Below are 16,358 nucleotides of genomic sequence, written 5' to 3' on the forward strand. Positions count from 1 at the left end.
ATTCCCTTCAGACTAACAAGTAGTCTTCTATAAACCCATCTTAGCCTAGCATGACTTATTTTTGAAAGCAAATTATTCTTTTGTAAAAAGAAAGCTTCCTTAGATGCTTCCCCCACTGAAATGTCTGCTTTTCTTAACTCCACCCTGAACCTAAAAATACTTTTTGCCCAGAGTACCTTTGAGAATTGAGAACTTCTCCCTCGATTTGAGAAATGATCCTCTGAAGAATTGCAAATATAGAAGCAAATTCTGTTCCCTTTGATTTCCATTAAAAAAATTTTTTTTAATTCCTTTGAAAAGTTTTGGAAAGCAAAGGTTTCCAAATATTTGCATAGTGATAAGAGATGGAGAATTAAGCTTACAGTATTAAATACAGTATTGTCTAGGGCACAGTGTGGGTCACTAGTAAAGTTAATAAACTTATTGGGAATAGTAATTCCAAAGCTTGTGTTCATGGTCTTTCAAATCCTTCAACAAAAGATTTTCACCAAAAATAAACGGGCTCCTCAATTAGACTCCCAAACTTGCTACCTCTTCTTCTTTTAGTCAAACATCATCCTTTCTAGTATGACATTAATTATCCCATCTTAAGCCAGAGCTGTCAACTTAATCCTAGTACAGGACAACCAAAATAAGCATAAGGAGTGATATATTTGCTGCCACCTTACTTTTCCTCATTTTATGCCTCCAGTTAGCTGACAGGAAACTGACTGGATAATTTAAGACAGGGCACTCTAAGGCTACATGCCTTGTGAATTGGATGCTACCTTGACAACAGAGTCCCAAAGTGTTGTAAATAGCTGCTACTTGGCCTTGCAGTGAGGTGAAAGATAAAAAGACCATTTGTGCCACTATGTAAGAACTGTCTAACAACATTGACCAGTCTGAAAATATCTAAACAAATTAGTTTCAATTCTGTAAGCTTGAATCTATCTTCTACTTTAAAGGGAGGTTTAAACACTGAAATTTTCCTCCCAAAGGTGACCATCTTGGTTTTGTAAAAGGAGGTAGCTATCAAATCATTAAATTGGCAGCATTTGGCATTCTCCACATTTTAACTATCAGAAAAACAAACTACTAAGTATTTCTAAGCAAAAACAAGAGTTCTAGCATAAATTTGCTTATGTTAATGAAGAAATCAACCAATACATTTAGAAACCCAATGGATATATTAAAAGTTTCAAAATGTTACTTCATGAATAACATGATCAGTTCTATCCCAAAATTAAGAATCTGATTTAAAAGATAAGGTGCCAAGAAACTACTCAGACTATTTTGGTGGTTACAAACAACACTTATTTAAGTAATACAATCACACTTCTTTAAACTCAATTGCAGAAATCTACACTTTATTATTTTCATTGTTAAGAGTAAATGGCACTTAATTAAACCTATTTACCTGTCAACAAATACAGAACTGAACTGTTTAGCTTTAAGCACTTTACAAACAGATCCAGGAAACTATGCAAGAGACAATGACATAGCTTAACCAGATTCTGACAGATCGTATTTTGATCAACTTGTACAAAGAGAACAGTCATGCCTGTGTGACTTAAGGTTCTTTAAACAAAATGGCTACATGTGTTTATGACAGCCCCGAGGGTGTGCCAGTTTTCCATGTCAGGGAGGAATGAAAGGATGTGCTCCTAAAAAACCGAGGAAGGGGCTATAAGGGACTGGGTGGAAGAGTGATTTGTGGGAATACAATTACTTGTCCTTATGAAGCAACTCCTAAGGTTGCCTTTATTGTGAGGTTCAAGACAAAGGAGAGAATTATTTCCTTCCTTGAGCTCTTCTCAAAGCAGTATGGACACGTCAAATCTATTCTAAAGCAATAGAGATCACCAATGCTTTAGGAGTATAATTTCCGTACATGCTTGCCTGCAATAAAAAGAAGTTTCCATACAAATGGCAGATTTAAGAGCTGTCTGACCCATTTGGTTAAAAGTAAAACAAATCAGGTGAAATTCAAAACAAAAGCTTTCACTAAAATTTCAAGGATAAAAATTAATGTTTCCTAATAAACTCAACATCTGATATTAATTACTGCCAGTTTAAAAATGTATATTGAAAGTATAACCTCAAGAGGACTATGTTTGTTTATTCTATGGATAGAGCAGCACAAGATGTTGAAAGGCATAATTTTTTAAATTATGACAACATTTTTCAAAGTGTGTTCATTTAAGGAAAAAGTGTTTATAGAAAAATACTTGAAATAGTTTGCCAATGAGGTTGCAGGTTCTAACAATAATCCACACATCATCTTAGATTTTTAAATTTGTAGTTTCATAATTTAAACAAATCCAAAATTTGTTTTATACAAATTCTATCAAAGAGCTATTCAATAAATTTATTTTCACTTTCCATAAAAACTGAGTAAGAATCACATTAGAATGATTTACATTTTTATCTGATTGTATCCATCTGATATATTATACATCCAAGAACAAGAGGCAGATATCTTCTGAGAGGAGCAGTTGTTCTTTCATGAATGCCCTCTAATAGTGAAACCAGCAATTTTTATATATGCATTATTGTGCATACATATGTACTTCAAAAAGCAAAGCGTCATCTCTTCATCCATTAACTTAATGGTAAGACTGCAATAGAGAAGAAAAAAAAAATATATAAACCTCTAGATTTTGTAAATGGAGTTTAACTCCTGGCTATGGCTTAAACTTATTGCTTAATAAATCCAAACAGCAAGCTATCCCACTAATTTTGGCATACAATTTACAAAAATATTTTTTAAAGCGAATATTAGTAAATAGTTAAAATAATGAAAGGAGGCGTGAGTTACTTAACTAAGATTTTCTTCCTTTACAGTTGAGGTAGATGTTTAGTTAATCTAGTTGCATATTTGATTTTTTTGTTAAGAGTAAATAGATTTCCATCTCTTCAGGGAGCATCCTGACTGTGTTTGAATACTCACTTAGTTTACTTCATGGGAGAAGTGGGCTGTTTCTCTATTTGGTCATATGCCCAAGACAGGCTCCTCGACTAAGATGTCAACAATACTCCAGCTTGGCTGACAGTAGAGTATAAAGCATTACACATAACTGACAATTTATAACAGTGGTAAGACCTTGAACTAAATGCTAAGAATCTAATAAAAACTTTGGCTAAAAAACACTACAAAAAGTTGTAACAAAGTTGCAGCAATGTTACATATTCACTGCCCTGGATTATCTAAAAATATACCTCTAGTAACCAACCGTTTCTTCCGGCTGCTTATAACAGAATAGTTTGTGCATAAATGTTATACAAAAATAAATATAATGAGCTCTGGCCAGGTAGCTCAGTTGGTTAGAGCATCATCCCAATGTACCAAGGTTGGGGGTTTGATCCCGGTTCAGGGCACATACAAGAATCAATCAATGAATGTATAAATAAGTGGAACAAAAAGAAGCTGGACTTATTTCGAAGCTTTTGTTAACAACTACACTACTAAAAGTGAGTACAGATAAAATATAGTATTGAATGTCAACTACAACGGGAAAAAAAAGATCTACCTCTGTATCAAGCCAGCCAGGCTGAGATTGCTATTATTAAACTGTGCTTTGGTGAGATACTATATTATTGAGAAATGTTTTCTAAAAGTCTAATGTAATGCATCTCTCACTTTACCTCAAAAATGCCTTTGAGGATCTTTAGAAAATTTTTCTTTTCATTTTTAATACTGGGAATAACATAATTGTTTTTTATCTTTTTAAATGCTTTACCTGAAATTTGAAATTTACTCTACACATACCTACCCACCATTTTTTAAGAAAGTTTAAAAAGCTTTCTAATCCTCCTTCACAAACTGGAGACAAGTAATCTTTTAGTTGTGCCTATGTGAACATTAGTGCACATTAAATAACAAATTACACACTCACATGGGGGCCACCAGGCATTGGTGGAGCACCAGAAGGTCCTGAAGGCACTTGAAAAGGATTGTTGGGTGTGGGATAGAGTCCTGGTGTGGGATACGATCCCCCAGGGGCAGGATATGGTGCTGGTGGTCCCCAGGCTCCTGGTGGAACAGTGCCCCATGGAACAGGTGGTGCTGCCCCGGGTGCTTGGGGAGGAGGTGTGGGATATGGCCCTGGATATGGCATATTAGGGGTAGGATACTGCCCTCCCATTCCTGGTGCCCAAGGTCCAGAAGACATGGATCCCCATGGACCTAAAGGACCAGCTGGATCGGTGGGAGCACCATATGGTCGCGGAAGCTCTGGAAAGGGCATATTTGGTGTAGGATATGGCCCTGTGGGGCCAGGACCTGGCACAGTTGGGGCTGGATAAGGACCACCAGGAGGGGGGCATGATGGTCCGGAAGGAGGAAAGGGTCCTGGAGGTCCTGGAGGTGGTCCAGTGGGAGGCACAGAGGGATACATTCCTGTTGGCGCTGATCCGAAAGGCACAGTGGACGGGGTTGCACTCGGTGGGAGTCCAGATGGCACAGCAGGTGGAGCACTTGGGTTATTCCAAGAGTTGGAACCTGGCCAGCTTTGAGGAGATTGGCTAGGTTTTTTATTGCTCACAGCAGAAGTTTTGGCAGGGGAGTGGTCAGGTAGCGCATCAGCCAACTGCAATACAAAAAAGGCATGTCTTACCGATCTTATTTAGGAATAAGTCACGCCAAACATGATTATAAGACTCTATAACATCTTCAAAAGCAAAGCTGTTCAGTTTAAAAACAATTCATTTAATACAAAACTTGAGGGGTTATCCCAAATATCAACTTTGCATTGCAAAATTCTCAAAGAAGCTAGTTTTCTAAATACAACTAATTAACACACTATAGATCTGAATTCCACTTTACCTCAAACAAGTTACATACTTTCTCTGAAAGTTAGCTTCCTCAAAAATAGTTTTAGGGTTAACTTGAGGCTTAAATGAGATAATTTGTGTAATGCAGTTAACACAGTGCCTGGCATTTAATTTTTAATGAACGCTGGCTATTATTAATAATGAGGTTAAAAGAGAACAGAATAGAATATTTAGAAATTCTTTACTTAAGGATTCATATAGAAATAATTCAAAATATATTTTCAAACATTATATGTAAGTAAATTAAGGCAAATAACCTATCAAAATCACATACCACCACCATCCCTGATCCACCAAAACCCAAGAATCACAGAAAGCATCTCTTTTAAATGGAAAGAATTATGCCCCACTATTAGAACTATGTTGTTTTCTTAAGAGCTAAAAACTTGTAAAGAATAAGTGCATCAACTTACCGAAAATTCATCAGACATTTTCCTAAAATCAAAAAGAGAGGAAGAAAAAGAAAGGAAGAAGGAATATTTCAAAACCAGTGCTTACTATTTCTTATATATTCTTTAAGGAATTTTCTATGCATATATTACTTTTACTTAAATGGAATCTTATTCATTCATGTAAGGAGTTTTACTTTATATAGGAAACATTTCTGTAACAACCCATACAGCTCTATCAACTTCACCTGTTTTTACTGCCTGCACATCATATGAAAGTGATCCATAATTTAGCTGACACACTCATGTTGGTGACAGTTTAGGTTTGCTTGCATTTTGTGTTTGAGATATAGTGAACATGTCCAAATATATATATTTTTGCTCACTCGTGAGTGAGATCTATCACCAGGGAAAAGTACTTGAAGTAAAATTTCCAGTCAACGGGTAGTTATCTAAATTCCATCTCAAAAGTCTATGCCAATTTAAAGTCACTTGCCCATTTACACTGCCTACCTTTCCCTTCTAACTCTTCTTCTCCACTGGATATTAAATTTATAAAAATTGTTTCTATTATAGTAGACTAAAATTGGCATATTACGGCCGAAACCGGTTTGGCTCAATGGATAGAGCGTCAGCTTGGGGACTGAAAGGTCCCGGGTTTGATTCCGGTCAAGGGCATGTATGTACCTTGGTTGCGGGCATATCCCCAGTAGGGGGGTGTGCAAGAGGCAGCTGATCGATGACTCTCTCTCATCGATGTTTCTAACTCTCTATTTCTCTCCCTTCCTCTCTGTACAAAATCAATAAAATATATTTTTTTAAAAATAAAATAAAAAAATAAAATTGGCATATTACTTAAACTTAGATTTCTTTAAGTAGAAAGTAGAGCATCTTTTAAATTTAATATTCATTTATACTTCTTTTTCTGTAAATCTGCTCATGTCCTTAGACCACTTTTATCAATTTATTTAATTTGAAATAAATGAACATTTAATAAAATGCAAGGATCTTTTAAATGTTAGGTCAACAGTGTCCAAGATACAGAACATTTCCCTTACTTGAGAAGGTTTACTCATACTCCTTTCTAATTAACTCCCCTTCTACCCAGCAATCACTTTCTTAGTTTTTGCTTGTTCTTAGACTTCATTCATATCCTATCTAATGAAGAGGTAATATGCAAACTGACAGTCATTCCAACACACAACATGGCCACCTCCATGTGGTCAAAGATAGCCACCCCCATGTGAACCACCACAATATGGCTGGCAGGAGAGGGCAGTTGGGGGCGATCACACCTGCAGGGAAGGGGACTTAGGGGTAACCAGGCCGGCAGAGGGCAGTTGGGGGCAACCAGGCCTGCAGGAGAGGGCAGTTAGGGGAGACCAGGCCTGCAGGGGAGGATAGTTGGGAATGACCAGGCCTTCAAGGGAGGATACTTGGGGGGGGGGGGGGGGGGGAGATGGACCAGGTCGGCAGGGGAGGGCAGTTGGGGGTGACCAGACTGGCAGGGGAGGACAGTTGAGGGCAACCAGAGTGGTAGGGGAGGGCAGTTAGGGGTGACCAAGCTGGCAAGGGAGAGCAGTTAGGGGTGACTGGGCCAGCAGGGAAGAGCTGTGTGTGTGTGTGTGTGTGTGTGTGGGGGGGGCAGACATGCAGGGGAGGATAGTTAGGGGCAACCAGGCTGGCAGGGGAGGAACGGGCCCACTGGGATTGGGCCTAAATGGGAAGTAGGACATTCCTCAAGGGGTACCATATTGGGGAGGGTGCAGGCTAGGCTGAGGGACAGCTCCCCCTCCCCCCCATGCACAAATTTTGTGCACCGGGCCTCTAGTAAATAGAGTAAGACTGTATGTACAATAGTCTTTTGCCTTTGATAATTTTACTAAGTAGTATACATCTTTCTTAAAAAAAAAAAAAAAAAAAAAAAAAGCTTTATAAGATAGTAAGGAAATTAGCTAGCTCTGTCTGTCATACATGAGACAAAAAATTTATCCTGAGTTCCTTTTGTCCGTAAATCCTTTAAATGGTATATTTAGGCTCTACAAATACTTTTAATTTTGTGTAGTCAAACTTATGAATTTTTCAACTACATGCAGCTTCTGTCTTATAAAGGCCTTGCCTACTCCAAGTTTAACAAAAAAATGTCACCAGCCCTGGCAGGTGTGGCTCAGTTGGTTGGAGCATTGTCTTGTGCACTGGAAAGTATTGGATTCAGTCCTAGTTAGGCACATACCTAAGTTGCAGGTTCCATCCCCGGTCAGGTGTGTATGGGAGGCAATGAATTGAGGTATCTCTCGCACATCGTTCTCTCCCCCAACTATCCCCCTGAAATGTCACCTATGCTCTCTTACTGTATTTTTATAATTTAAGTTGTTTAAACTTTTTGTTCTTCCCAACAATAATTATGAAATAACCTATCTTTTCTCAACTTACTTGACAACCTTAACACATTCTGTTATTAACAACTAATTAGCCCTGGTCAGGTAGCTCAGTTGGTTAGAACATCATCATCCTGGTATTCTAAGGTTGTGGGTTCAATCCCTTGTCAGGGCATATATAAGAATCAACCAATGAATGCATAAATAAGTGGAACAACAAATCAATGCCCCCCCTTCTCTCTCTCTAAAAGCAACCAATTAAAAAAAACACCCCTAAACCAATATTTATTGGACATCCATGGAACAGGCACCATGCTAAGGGCATAATCTCATTTAATAGCCTCAGAGCCCCACAAATGCAAATTCTATTACCATCCTATTTACAGCTGAGGAAAAGGAGGCTTAACAAGTTAACTTATTTAAGGTCTCGGAGCTAGTAACCAGTAAGAGAAGGGGTTCAAACCCAGGTACAGTCTGATTCCAGAACCAAGCCTCTTTACCAACAGGCTGCCATCATTTCCCACAGGTATTGTGGACTCTATTCTTTTCTACTTATCTGCACCATAAAACCCTATCTTAATTATGGAATCTTTAATTTTTAATACATTTTCATGTCAGTTGCCCTACTATTACTGTCCCTTTTTCCAAAATTTCCTGAATATTTTCATATTTACCTTTCCCCGGTCATTTTGTAAAGAAAAAATTCTGAAAAGTATGTTGGGTGTTCTGGTTGAAACTGCATTGAATTTACAGATTACTTCAGGGGACACTGATATATTTAAAATATCAAATCTTCTCATTGAAGAACAAGGTATGTTTCCTTAGTTTCCATAACTGTCATTTATCATCACTCAGTAGTTTTAAAAAATGTCTCCCACATTTCTTATGAGATAAATATCTAACTAATAAACTTTTTCTTGTGGTTATAAAACTGCCTCTTTTGTTTCACTGTATTTTCTAATTGATTGTTCATACATTGGAAAGGCTTTTTAAAATCAGTGTATTACTTTTGTAAGTAGTGAATTACTGAATTATTTTATTCTTCAAAGTTTCTCAGTTAATTACCTGGATTTCCAGATAGAGAATTATGGCATTTGCAAAAAATAATTTTACGTTCTGTTTTCCATATTTATAGCTCTTTTCTTTTTTTGCATCAACTAGGACTTAAAACAACAAAGAAATGTTAAATAGTGAGAGTAAGCACGTAAGTTTTGTCCCCAAATCTCCTGGGACTGCATCTAATGTTTAAGTTAATTCTCATTTTTAGTTTGAGATTAAGTAAATTAATTAATTAATTTTGTTTGGAATTTAAAAGATCTTTTGGCATCTAATAAGTTAATCTTATTGTTTCCCTCTGACCCAATCAACATATATATGTGTGTGTGTGTCTATACACACACACACACACACACACACACACGTATTTTGCGTAATACTGAGCCATCCTTGAGTTAAGAGTTTTATTAAATATGATTTGGTTATCATAAAAATGAAGAAACAGAACATGAGGCCTACTAATTCACAACTGTGATAAATTTGCTTTTTGCTCAGGATACGAAAAAACACACCTTGAATGTATAGCAAATATAGTTATCCATTCATTCCTAAGTTACAGTTTGTTTTATACTAAAAGCCACTTGCACAATAGTAAATTCTTAGGACTAACACCTGAAGAAACTTATCAGCGAATGACAAGTTTAAAGTCCACATAAGACTAACATGCTTTTCAAACAGGTAAGTCTTGCTGAAACAGAAAATGGTTCTGTATCAAAGTTCACATTAATTTTGGAGCAGAGAACTAACAAAGCAACCAATTCCATTTCATATGGTCTTGCTGTTCAGATTTTTAGAATTATTTGTTTCCCTTAGATTTTGAAAAACTTTTATACATAATATAAAGTTAGTCATAGAATTCTATCAAAATGTTATCCCATAAATACTCACAATTCTTTCAAAAAAACTTTTTTACTTTCTACTTCTGTATTTCTTAATTATTATCTGTGTACATATCTTACCATTGCCTCCCCCCATGTCTTTCAAAATTTTAAATCAAAATCAAATCCTGGAAGGCAGAGGAAGCTCTAGAATCATATCATTAAAACAATGAAGCCCTGACCAAAGAATTAGAAGTAGGTCACTTTCTGTTCTACATCACTGCACAGGAAAAAGTGACCTGCTCTCCATACATAGAATGAACAGTGTTCATGTTAATTGGAAACATTCCAATTTACATTCTGGAATAATTTCATCATAAAAAGGTAAAAAACCAAAATCAAGCAGGGCATCAATGTCTCAATATGAGAAATGTTGCAGAAAGTTTGAAAAATTAAATTTTTCTAAAGGATTCCAAAACATGGATTACGCTAATTAAGATGAGGTAAATTCGACCTTAAAATGGCAAAAACAAAAAAGAAAGGCTTATAATCAAGATTTTCATTTTTTCTTCTTCTTGGAATAATCCTAAGCTATTTCCTCCAAAACTCTTACTACCACTATGGAAAGATATCTACATCAACTGAAAAATAATCATTTAAATTTATGAGCCGTGAGAATAGTGATTTTAAAATAGAGTATGAAATGTCTTTTAACATACACTAGAAAAGTAAAACATTTCTGTAATTTCTCTGGCCTTTAGGGTAAAAAAGGTAATTCAATCAAAGGAAGATTTAAGGAAGTTGAACTCCATAAATTGCTATTGACTACCAGACAAGAAATATTTCAAAAGGCCACCAAATTGTGATAGAGAAAAACAGTTTGGGACTACTCAGTTATAAAAACTGGACATCAATCCTGGAATTTATTTTAAAGAAGTTGCTTATTTTTTTTTTTTTTAATTGATTTTAGAGAGAAAGGAAGGGAAAAGAATAGGAGGGAGAGAATGGGGGGGGGGGGGGGAGAGACACACAGACAGACAGACATTAATCTGTTATCTCCAGCAGGCAAACATACCATATGAAACCTGCAAACTAGGCATGTGCCCTAACCGGGAACTGAACCCACCACCCTCTGGTGCACCGGAGGATGCTCCAACTAACCAAGCCACGCCCACCAGGACTGGACATCAATCTTTTTAACTGAATCTTTTGACAAAGGCAAGCTTAATCAGAGCCCATGTTTTCATCTGCGAAAGTTATAATTTCCACTGCTTCACAGACAATTGTAAGTAACATTTAACAATCAATAGTAAGATGTTTATTAAAATGCTCTTCCTATCAAGATAAATCAGGACTTTCGGTATGATCTGTTTAGTTGGGGGGGGATGATAATAATGTTATATTAAATATATAAATTTTGACTTAAATATATGACAGTTTTTAGTATTAGTTTTTTAGCTATCCTACATTTGGGCAACTGAAGAAGTTGGGAATTTTAAGTTTTTGATCATTTTAAACTTCTTTAAAACAATTTTAAAAAATCTGCCAAAACTGGTTTGGCTCAGTGGATGGAGTGTCCACCTGCAGACTGAAAGGACCCAGGTTCGATTCCGGTCAAGGGCATGTACATTGGTTGTGGGCACATCCCTGGTGGGGGGGGGGGGGGGGTGCAGGAGGCAGCTGGTCAATGTTTCTCTCTCATCGATGTTTCTGGCTCTCTATCCTTCTCCCTTCCTCTCTGTAAAAAAAATCAATATATCTTAAAACAATTTCCCCAACAACCTCCTGTTAGCCGTATTGTCTACTTTTATTCAGCTACTTCTTGGAACACATGTGCTAGGCACTGTATTGTATGAAATGCTTCAGGAGTTCAGTCTGGTGCTTGAACATTACCTGGGGTGCTAAGCACAGGCACTAAGAGGGTACTTCAAAGAGCTATAATGGAATGAAGGAAGGGAGGACCTGGGGAGGAATTCAGGCAAGCAGTGCCTCTGCAGTCTGAAGAACAATGAATAGGGGATGGTGGGATAGGCTTAGGGAAAGGAGAGCAGTTTGTGCAGAGGCTGAGGAATGTAAGAAAGGATCTGTGGGTAGTGTTAGCAGGTACGATGGGTTGGAATACAGAAAGGGGAGGGATATGAAAGTCTTAGCAGAGGGCCTTTAGACCAAGGTTTGACTGTCTCAGTCTGGGTCAGCTAGCTTACTTGAATGAATAAACCTGTTTCTTCCACTGTAAAGAACTGGCTAGTAATGCCAGAGGCTAAATGGGACTCATAAATCAAGTGCCTATAATAGTGGTAGAAAAATACTGAGGGGCAACAGATATATTCTCGTCTTCCTTTACACACAGGCATATAGCACATGGCTAAAAGAGTAAAGGCTACAAGTATGCCTGACTAGAACACAGCTCTTCATTGGCTGGCTCTGAACTGGATGAACTTTCCAAATCTCAGAAGTAAAAGGAGACGGGAATAGTATCCACCTTACAGATCTGCAAACAAATCTCTTGGGCACTGGCTGGCATAGAGCAAAAACTCAACAAGCGTTGTTCTCTTTTACAATCACGATGATCGATCCATAAACCTTTATATCCAGTTCTCAACGCAGAAACCTCCGAAATGGAAAGAGGTGCCTTTCAAGTTTGGCATAAAACTTATTTGGTGGTAAAATCTGACCTGAGGCTATTTACAGTTTCCATTAACGCACACCTATGGCTGCACAACTATTAATGCTGCATTAAGGGGATGCTGCCTCAACCCCACGGGGGGGGGGAGAAGAGGGGGTGGTGGTGGGTGGTGTTATGTCTGTGCCCGTTATCCTGTTTCTAAAATCTACAGGTGAAAATTACAATATTTCTGAACTTCAAAACACACCCGGCCTCAGGATCTCGATGAAACCGGTTTGGCTCAGTGGATAGAGCTTCGGCCTGAGGACTCAAGGGTACTAGGTTCGATTCCGGCCAAGGGCACGTACATTAGTTGTGGGCACATCCCCAGTGGGGGGTGTGCAGGAGGAGGCAGCTGATCGATGTTTCTCTCATCGACGTTTCTAACTCTCTATCCCTCCTCTCCCTTTCTCTATGTTAAAAAAAAAAAATCAATAAAATTTATATATTTAAGAGGTGGGTCTCTGTTCCTCCAGGAGAGAGGAAAAGCACGCGGCCAACATTCCAACACTCGCAGCTCAACCTCAAGTTCCTGAGACAAACTCCCTTTGAATGGGAGGGCCTGCGACGCCAGGAGCAAGGAAAAGTTGTTCCTCCTGCGCAACGAACCCTCCCGAACAAAGAACCTCGGGAAGGTGTTTGAAGACAACTCCGCCTCTAACAAGAGTTCAGGCCTTTAAAAACCACCAGGTGTGCGAGTCTTTCTTTAGTAGCAACGTCTTCAAAAAAATTCCCCCCCCACCCCCGGTGTGCTGCGTATGGTTTGATGCTCGACATTAGACTTCTTTATATAGTAAAAGCACTCACTACTCCTGGTTTTCAAAAACGGAAAATGGTCAGCCATTTGTAAGCTACCATGCCTAGGAAGCGCTCCTAAATAGCAAAACCTTACACAACTCCGGGGTTTCCGATGGGCATTTCACGGAACGTATCTGCCTGCCAGCAGCGCCTCCAGGGAGGAGGGCCGGGACGGCGTCACACGGCGGGGAATCGTACACTAGGGTCAGAGATTCCCCCAAGAATCTGTTCGGACCCAGGTCTTCCCTTTTATTAGGAATTAAACGAATGGGGTGTGGGGGCCTGGGGCGCGCGGCGGCGGCCCCGCGGGGTCCCGGGAACAAAGGGAGGGAGACCGGCCGGGGAACCGGAGCGAACCGGCCGCGGAGCCGGTCGCCCGCCCGGCCAGGCGCGGGGGGAAGGGCCGGCCGCTCCCGCCCGCCCCGCCCCGCCCCGGCCCGGCCTGAGTCAGGCGCGGAGACACCCGAGGGCGCGACCTCCCGTCTCCAACGCCTCCTCCGGGGCCCCAAGGAAGAGCCTGGAAAAACACGCTCAGCTCCGGAAGAGCGCCACCAGCCGCTCCGCCACGGCGCCCGCCGCCCGCTCGGGCGCGCTCCCTCGCCGCCTCCCCGGCCCCTGTTAGCGCCGAAGCAGCCTCACCCGGCAGATCCGAGCCCGCAGCGAGGTCCGGGAGCAGCGATGGGCCCGAGGAGGCCGAGAGCTGAGGAACCAGGCGCAGCCCGACTGACGACGGCGGCGACCACGGCACCAGCGGCGGAAGCACCAGCGGCGGAAGCACCAGCACCGGCGGCAGCGGCAGTACCAACAGCGCGCGGCTCCTCCCGGCGCCGGAACAGGAAGCGCCGGCGCCGCCGCGAGCACCGCCCCCCGCGGGCGCTCCTCCCTCCCCTCGGGCGGGCCCGCGCGCGCCCCCTGCAGGCCGTCGGAGGCACTGCGGCCCGGCCGGCCCTCTGGCGCGGCTGCTTCTCCCGCGCTCGCTCCCGGGCGAGCGACTCTTCTCTCCCGGGAACGGCTGGAAAGTTCCTCCGGTTCCCGGAGTTCCGAGCACTCACTCAGAGGAAGCGACCGTGGCTGGTGACGTCGGGGCGGCCTGGCGGAAATGGCTAACTTGTTCCCGGAATGGCTCGTGGGCAGGCCTGGATTCCCTGCGCTGGGCGGGATTTACAGCACCGGAAGCGCGCTCCGTGGCCCAAGCCCGGGAGCACGAACCTTAATCTGGCCCTTACGGGAGACCTAAAGGAACACGGGAATCTGCCAGTCTTGATGTCACAATTACATGTTGTGCAAACTATGTACATATACTTTACATGTAAAAGCATGCTACCTTCGTATGTTTTGCATCCTTGTGTTAAGTGGGTCAATGGATAGACATTTTACTATAAATTTTTTTTATTGATTTTAGAGAAACACCAATTTGTTGCCCCACTTATTTATGTATTCATTGGTTGATTTTTTAAAAATATATTTCCTTGATTTTTTTACCGAGAGGAGGGAAGAGGGAGAGTTAGAAACATTGATGAGAGAAACACGGGTATGTGCCCGCAACCAAGGTACATGCCCTTGACCAGAATCAAACCTGGGACCCTTCAGTCCGCAGGCCAATGCTCTATCCACTGAATCAAACCAGTCTTGGCCATTGGTTGACTTTTGCATGTGCCCTGACCAGGGCTCCAACCTATACTTGGCATAGCTGAAGGATGCTCTTATCAGTACAGTAGAACTACCTGGCCGGGCCTACTATAAACTTCTTAAATGAACACTTATCTCCAGATATGTGGCACCATACACAGAATTCTCATACCGATTAATGAACTATAGAGGAACTTCAGATACCTAAGCCTGGGAAGGCAGATTTTTGGATAAGGGAGTGATCTACAAAGAATGATACCATTAGTGTGAACGACCTAACCTGCCCTCATAGGAGGAGTAAACCAGCAGTCTTGTGGAGCATAAGGAAGCCGGAGGCAATAACAAAGTCCATGAAAAGTGTTATCTTTAATCATTTTTTAAAAAATTCATGGTAGGCTCCTACAGACAACTTTTGCTTGGAAACTAAATCGCCATCTAGTTATTTTAGAATTGCACTAACTGCTCACCCAATCCAATCCTTCCATTTCCTTCACAGATGTCAGTCCTACACTATGGTATGAAGATTTCAACTCCTCCAGTTTTGTCCTTCATATTTATTGCTCCACCCCAATAAATCTTACATATTTAATCACACCATGACATCCGATTTTGGAAGACCCATACTGATATACTACAAACTGAAAGGAATGTATTATAAATTAGAAAATGTGTAAGAATAGATTTTAAAATTTCTTTTTCAGATTCTTAATGTATGATGTAAGGACACACACTGTTTTAAAAGCAAAATATAGAGCCTTTGGATTTTATATATGAAGTTTTAATTAAGAAGAACCAAAAATTTATTCAGATCGATTTATTTGAAATTACATCTAAGAAAAAATCTAACTAGGATTTGAAATAAAAATGGCAACAGTCTTCTTTTTCGATAAGGGGTGAATCATACAAGCCTGGTTGACAAGGGCACTAATAGCTTTGTCAAGTTACTACTTAAACTCTGTATTTTCAAATATACATCAAGTTAATACCTGATTTATACAGAATTTCTCCAATTCTAGCAAAGTTAGCATACTGTAAGTAACCTTGAGTTTTACACTCTCTCAAGTCTGAAAGCTCAGATTTTATTATAACCACTGCAAAATAATTACAGGCATACCTTGGACATATTGCAGGTTCAATTCCAGACTACTGCAATAAAATATCAAAATGAAACAAGGGGGTTCCCAGTCATATAAAAGTTATGTTTACACTATATTGTATTAAGTGTACAATAGCATTAGGTCTAAAAAGTATATACCTTAATTTAAAAATACCCTATTGCCAAAAATGCTAACCATCAACAGAGTTGACAAAGATCACGGGTCACAGATCATAACAAATACAATAATGAAAGTTTGAAATATTGAATTACCAAGTGTGACACAGAGACACAAAATAAGCAAATACTGCTAGAAAAAGGTGCCGATAGACTTGCTTGATACAGGGCTGTCACCAATCTTCAATTAAAAGATCCCCAAATCTGCAAAATGTAATAAAGTGAAAGGCAATAAAATAAGGTATGCCTGTATCTTTACTTCCTGCAAGTGTAATTAACTTTTAAAATAACTTAGGCAAACATCAATTTTACATAAACCTTATTAATTGCAAGTCTTCATCTAATTGCAGAATCTACATCAATTCAAAATGTATTATCTCTATTGTCATATCAAGCCAAGAAAACCTATTACAGACTAAAAGTGAATGTGAATCTGCGGGGTCCACTAAGGAGATACTTTGAAAACCCACTAACACATTAGCACTTAACAGCTGTACAGAAATTATTTTCAAGTATGCTCCAAGGGTCACTTCTTAA

General features: G+C 40.0%; 1 protein-coding gene across 2 annotated transcripts; it reads right to left on the reverse strand.

Moving 5' to 3' along the window:
* Nucleotides 1-1,321: 1,321 nt before the first annotated feature.
* MAPK1IP1L (mitogen-activated protein kinase 1 interacting protein 1 like) lies at nt 1,322-13,699 on the reverse strand. Of its 2 annotated transcripts, none has more exons than XM_036436158.2 (4): nt 13,559-13,699; nt 5,229-5,250; nt 3,879-4,571; nt 1,322-2,600 (listed from the first exon to the last, which is right to left on the reverse strand). In XM_036436158.2, the coding sequence occupies exons 2-4, from the start codon at nt 5,244-5,246 to the stop codon at nt 2,589-2,591; spliced, it is 723 nt and encodes a 240-aa protein (XP_036292051.1). In that variant the 5' UTR covers nt 5,247-5,250; nt 13,559-13,699; the 3' UTR covers nt 1,322-2,588. The 2 variants fall into 2 exon arrangements, with proteins under 2 accessions (XP_036292051.1, XP_036292050.1); XM_036436157.2 differs by having other exon boundaries at nt 3,879-4,602; nt 13,559-13,669.
* Between the last annotated feature and the right edge of the window lie 2,659 nt (nt 13,700-16,358).

Source organism: Pipistrellus kuhlii, unplaced genomic scaffold (genome assembly GCF_014108245.1).
Source record: "Pipistrellus kuhlii isolate mPipKuh1 unplaced genomic scaffold, mPipKuh1.p scaffold_m20_p_1, whole genome shotgun sequence".
NCBI lineage: Eukaryota > Metazoa > Chordata > Mammalia > Chiroptera > Vespertilionidae > Pipistrellus > Pipistrellus kuhlii.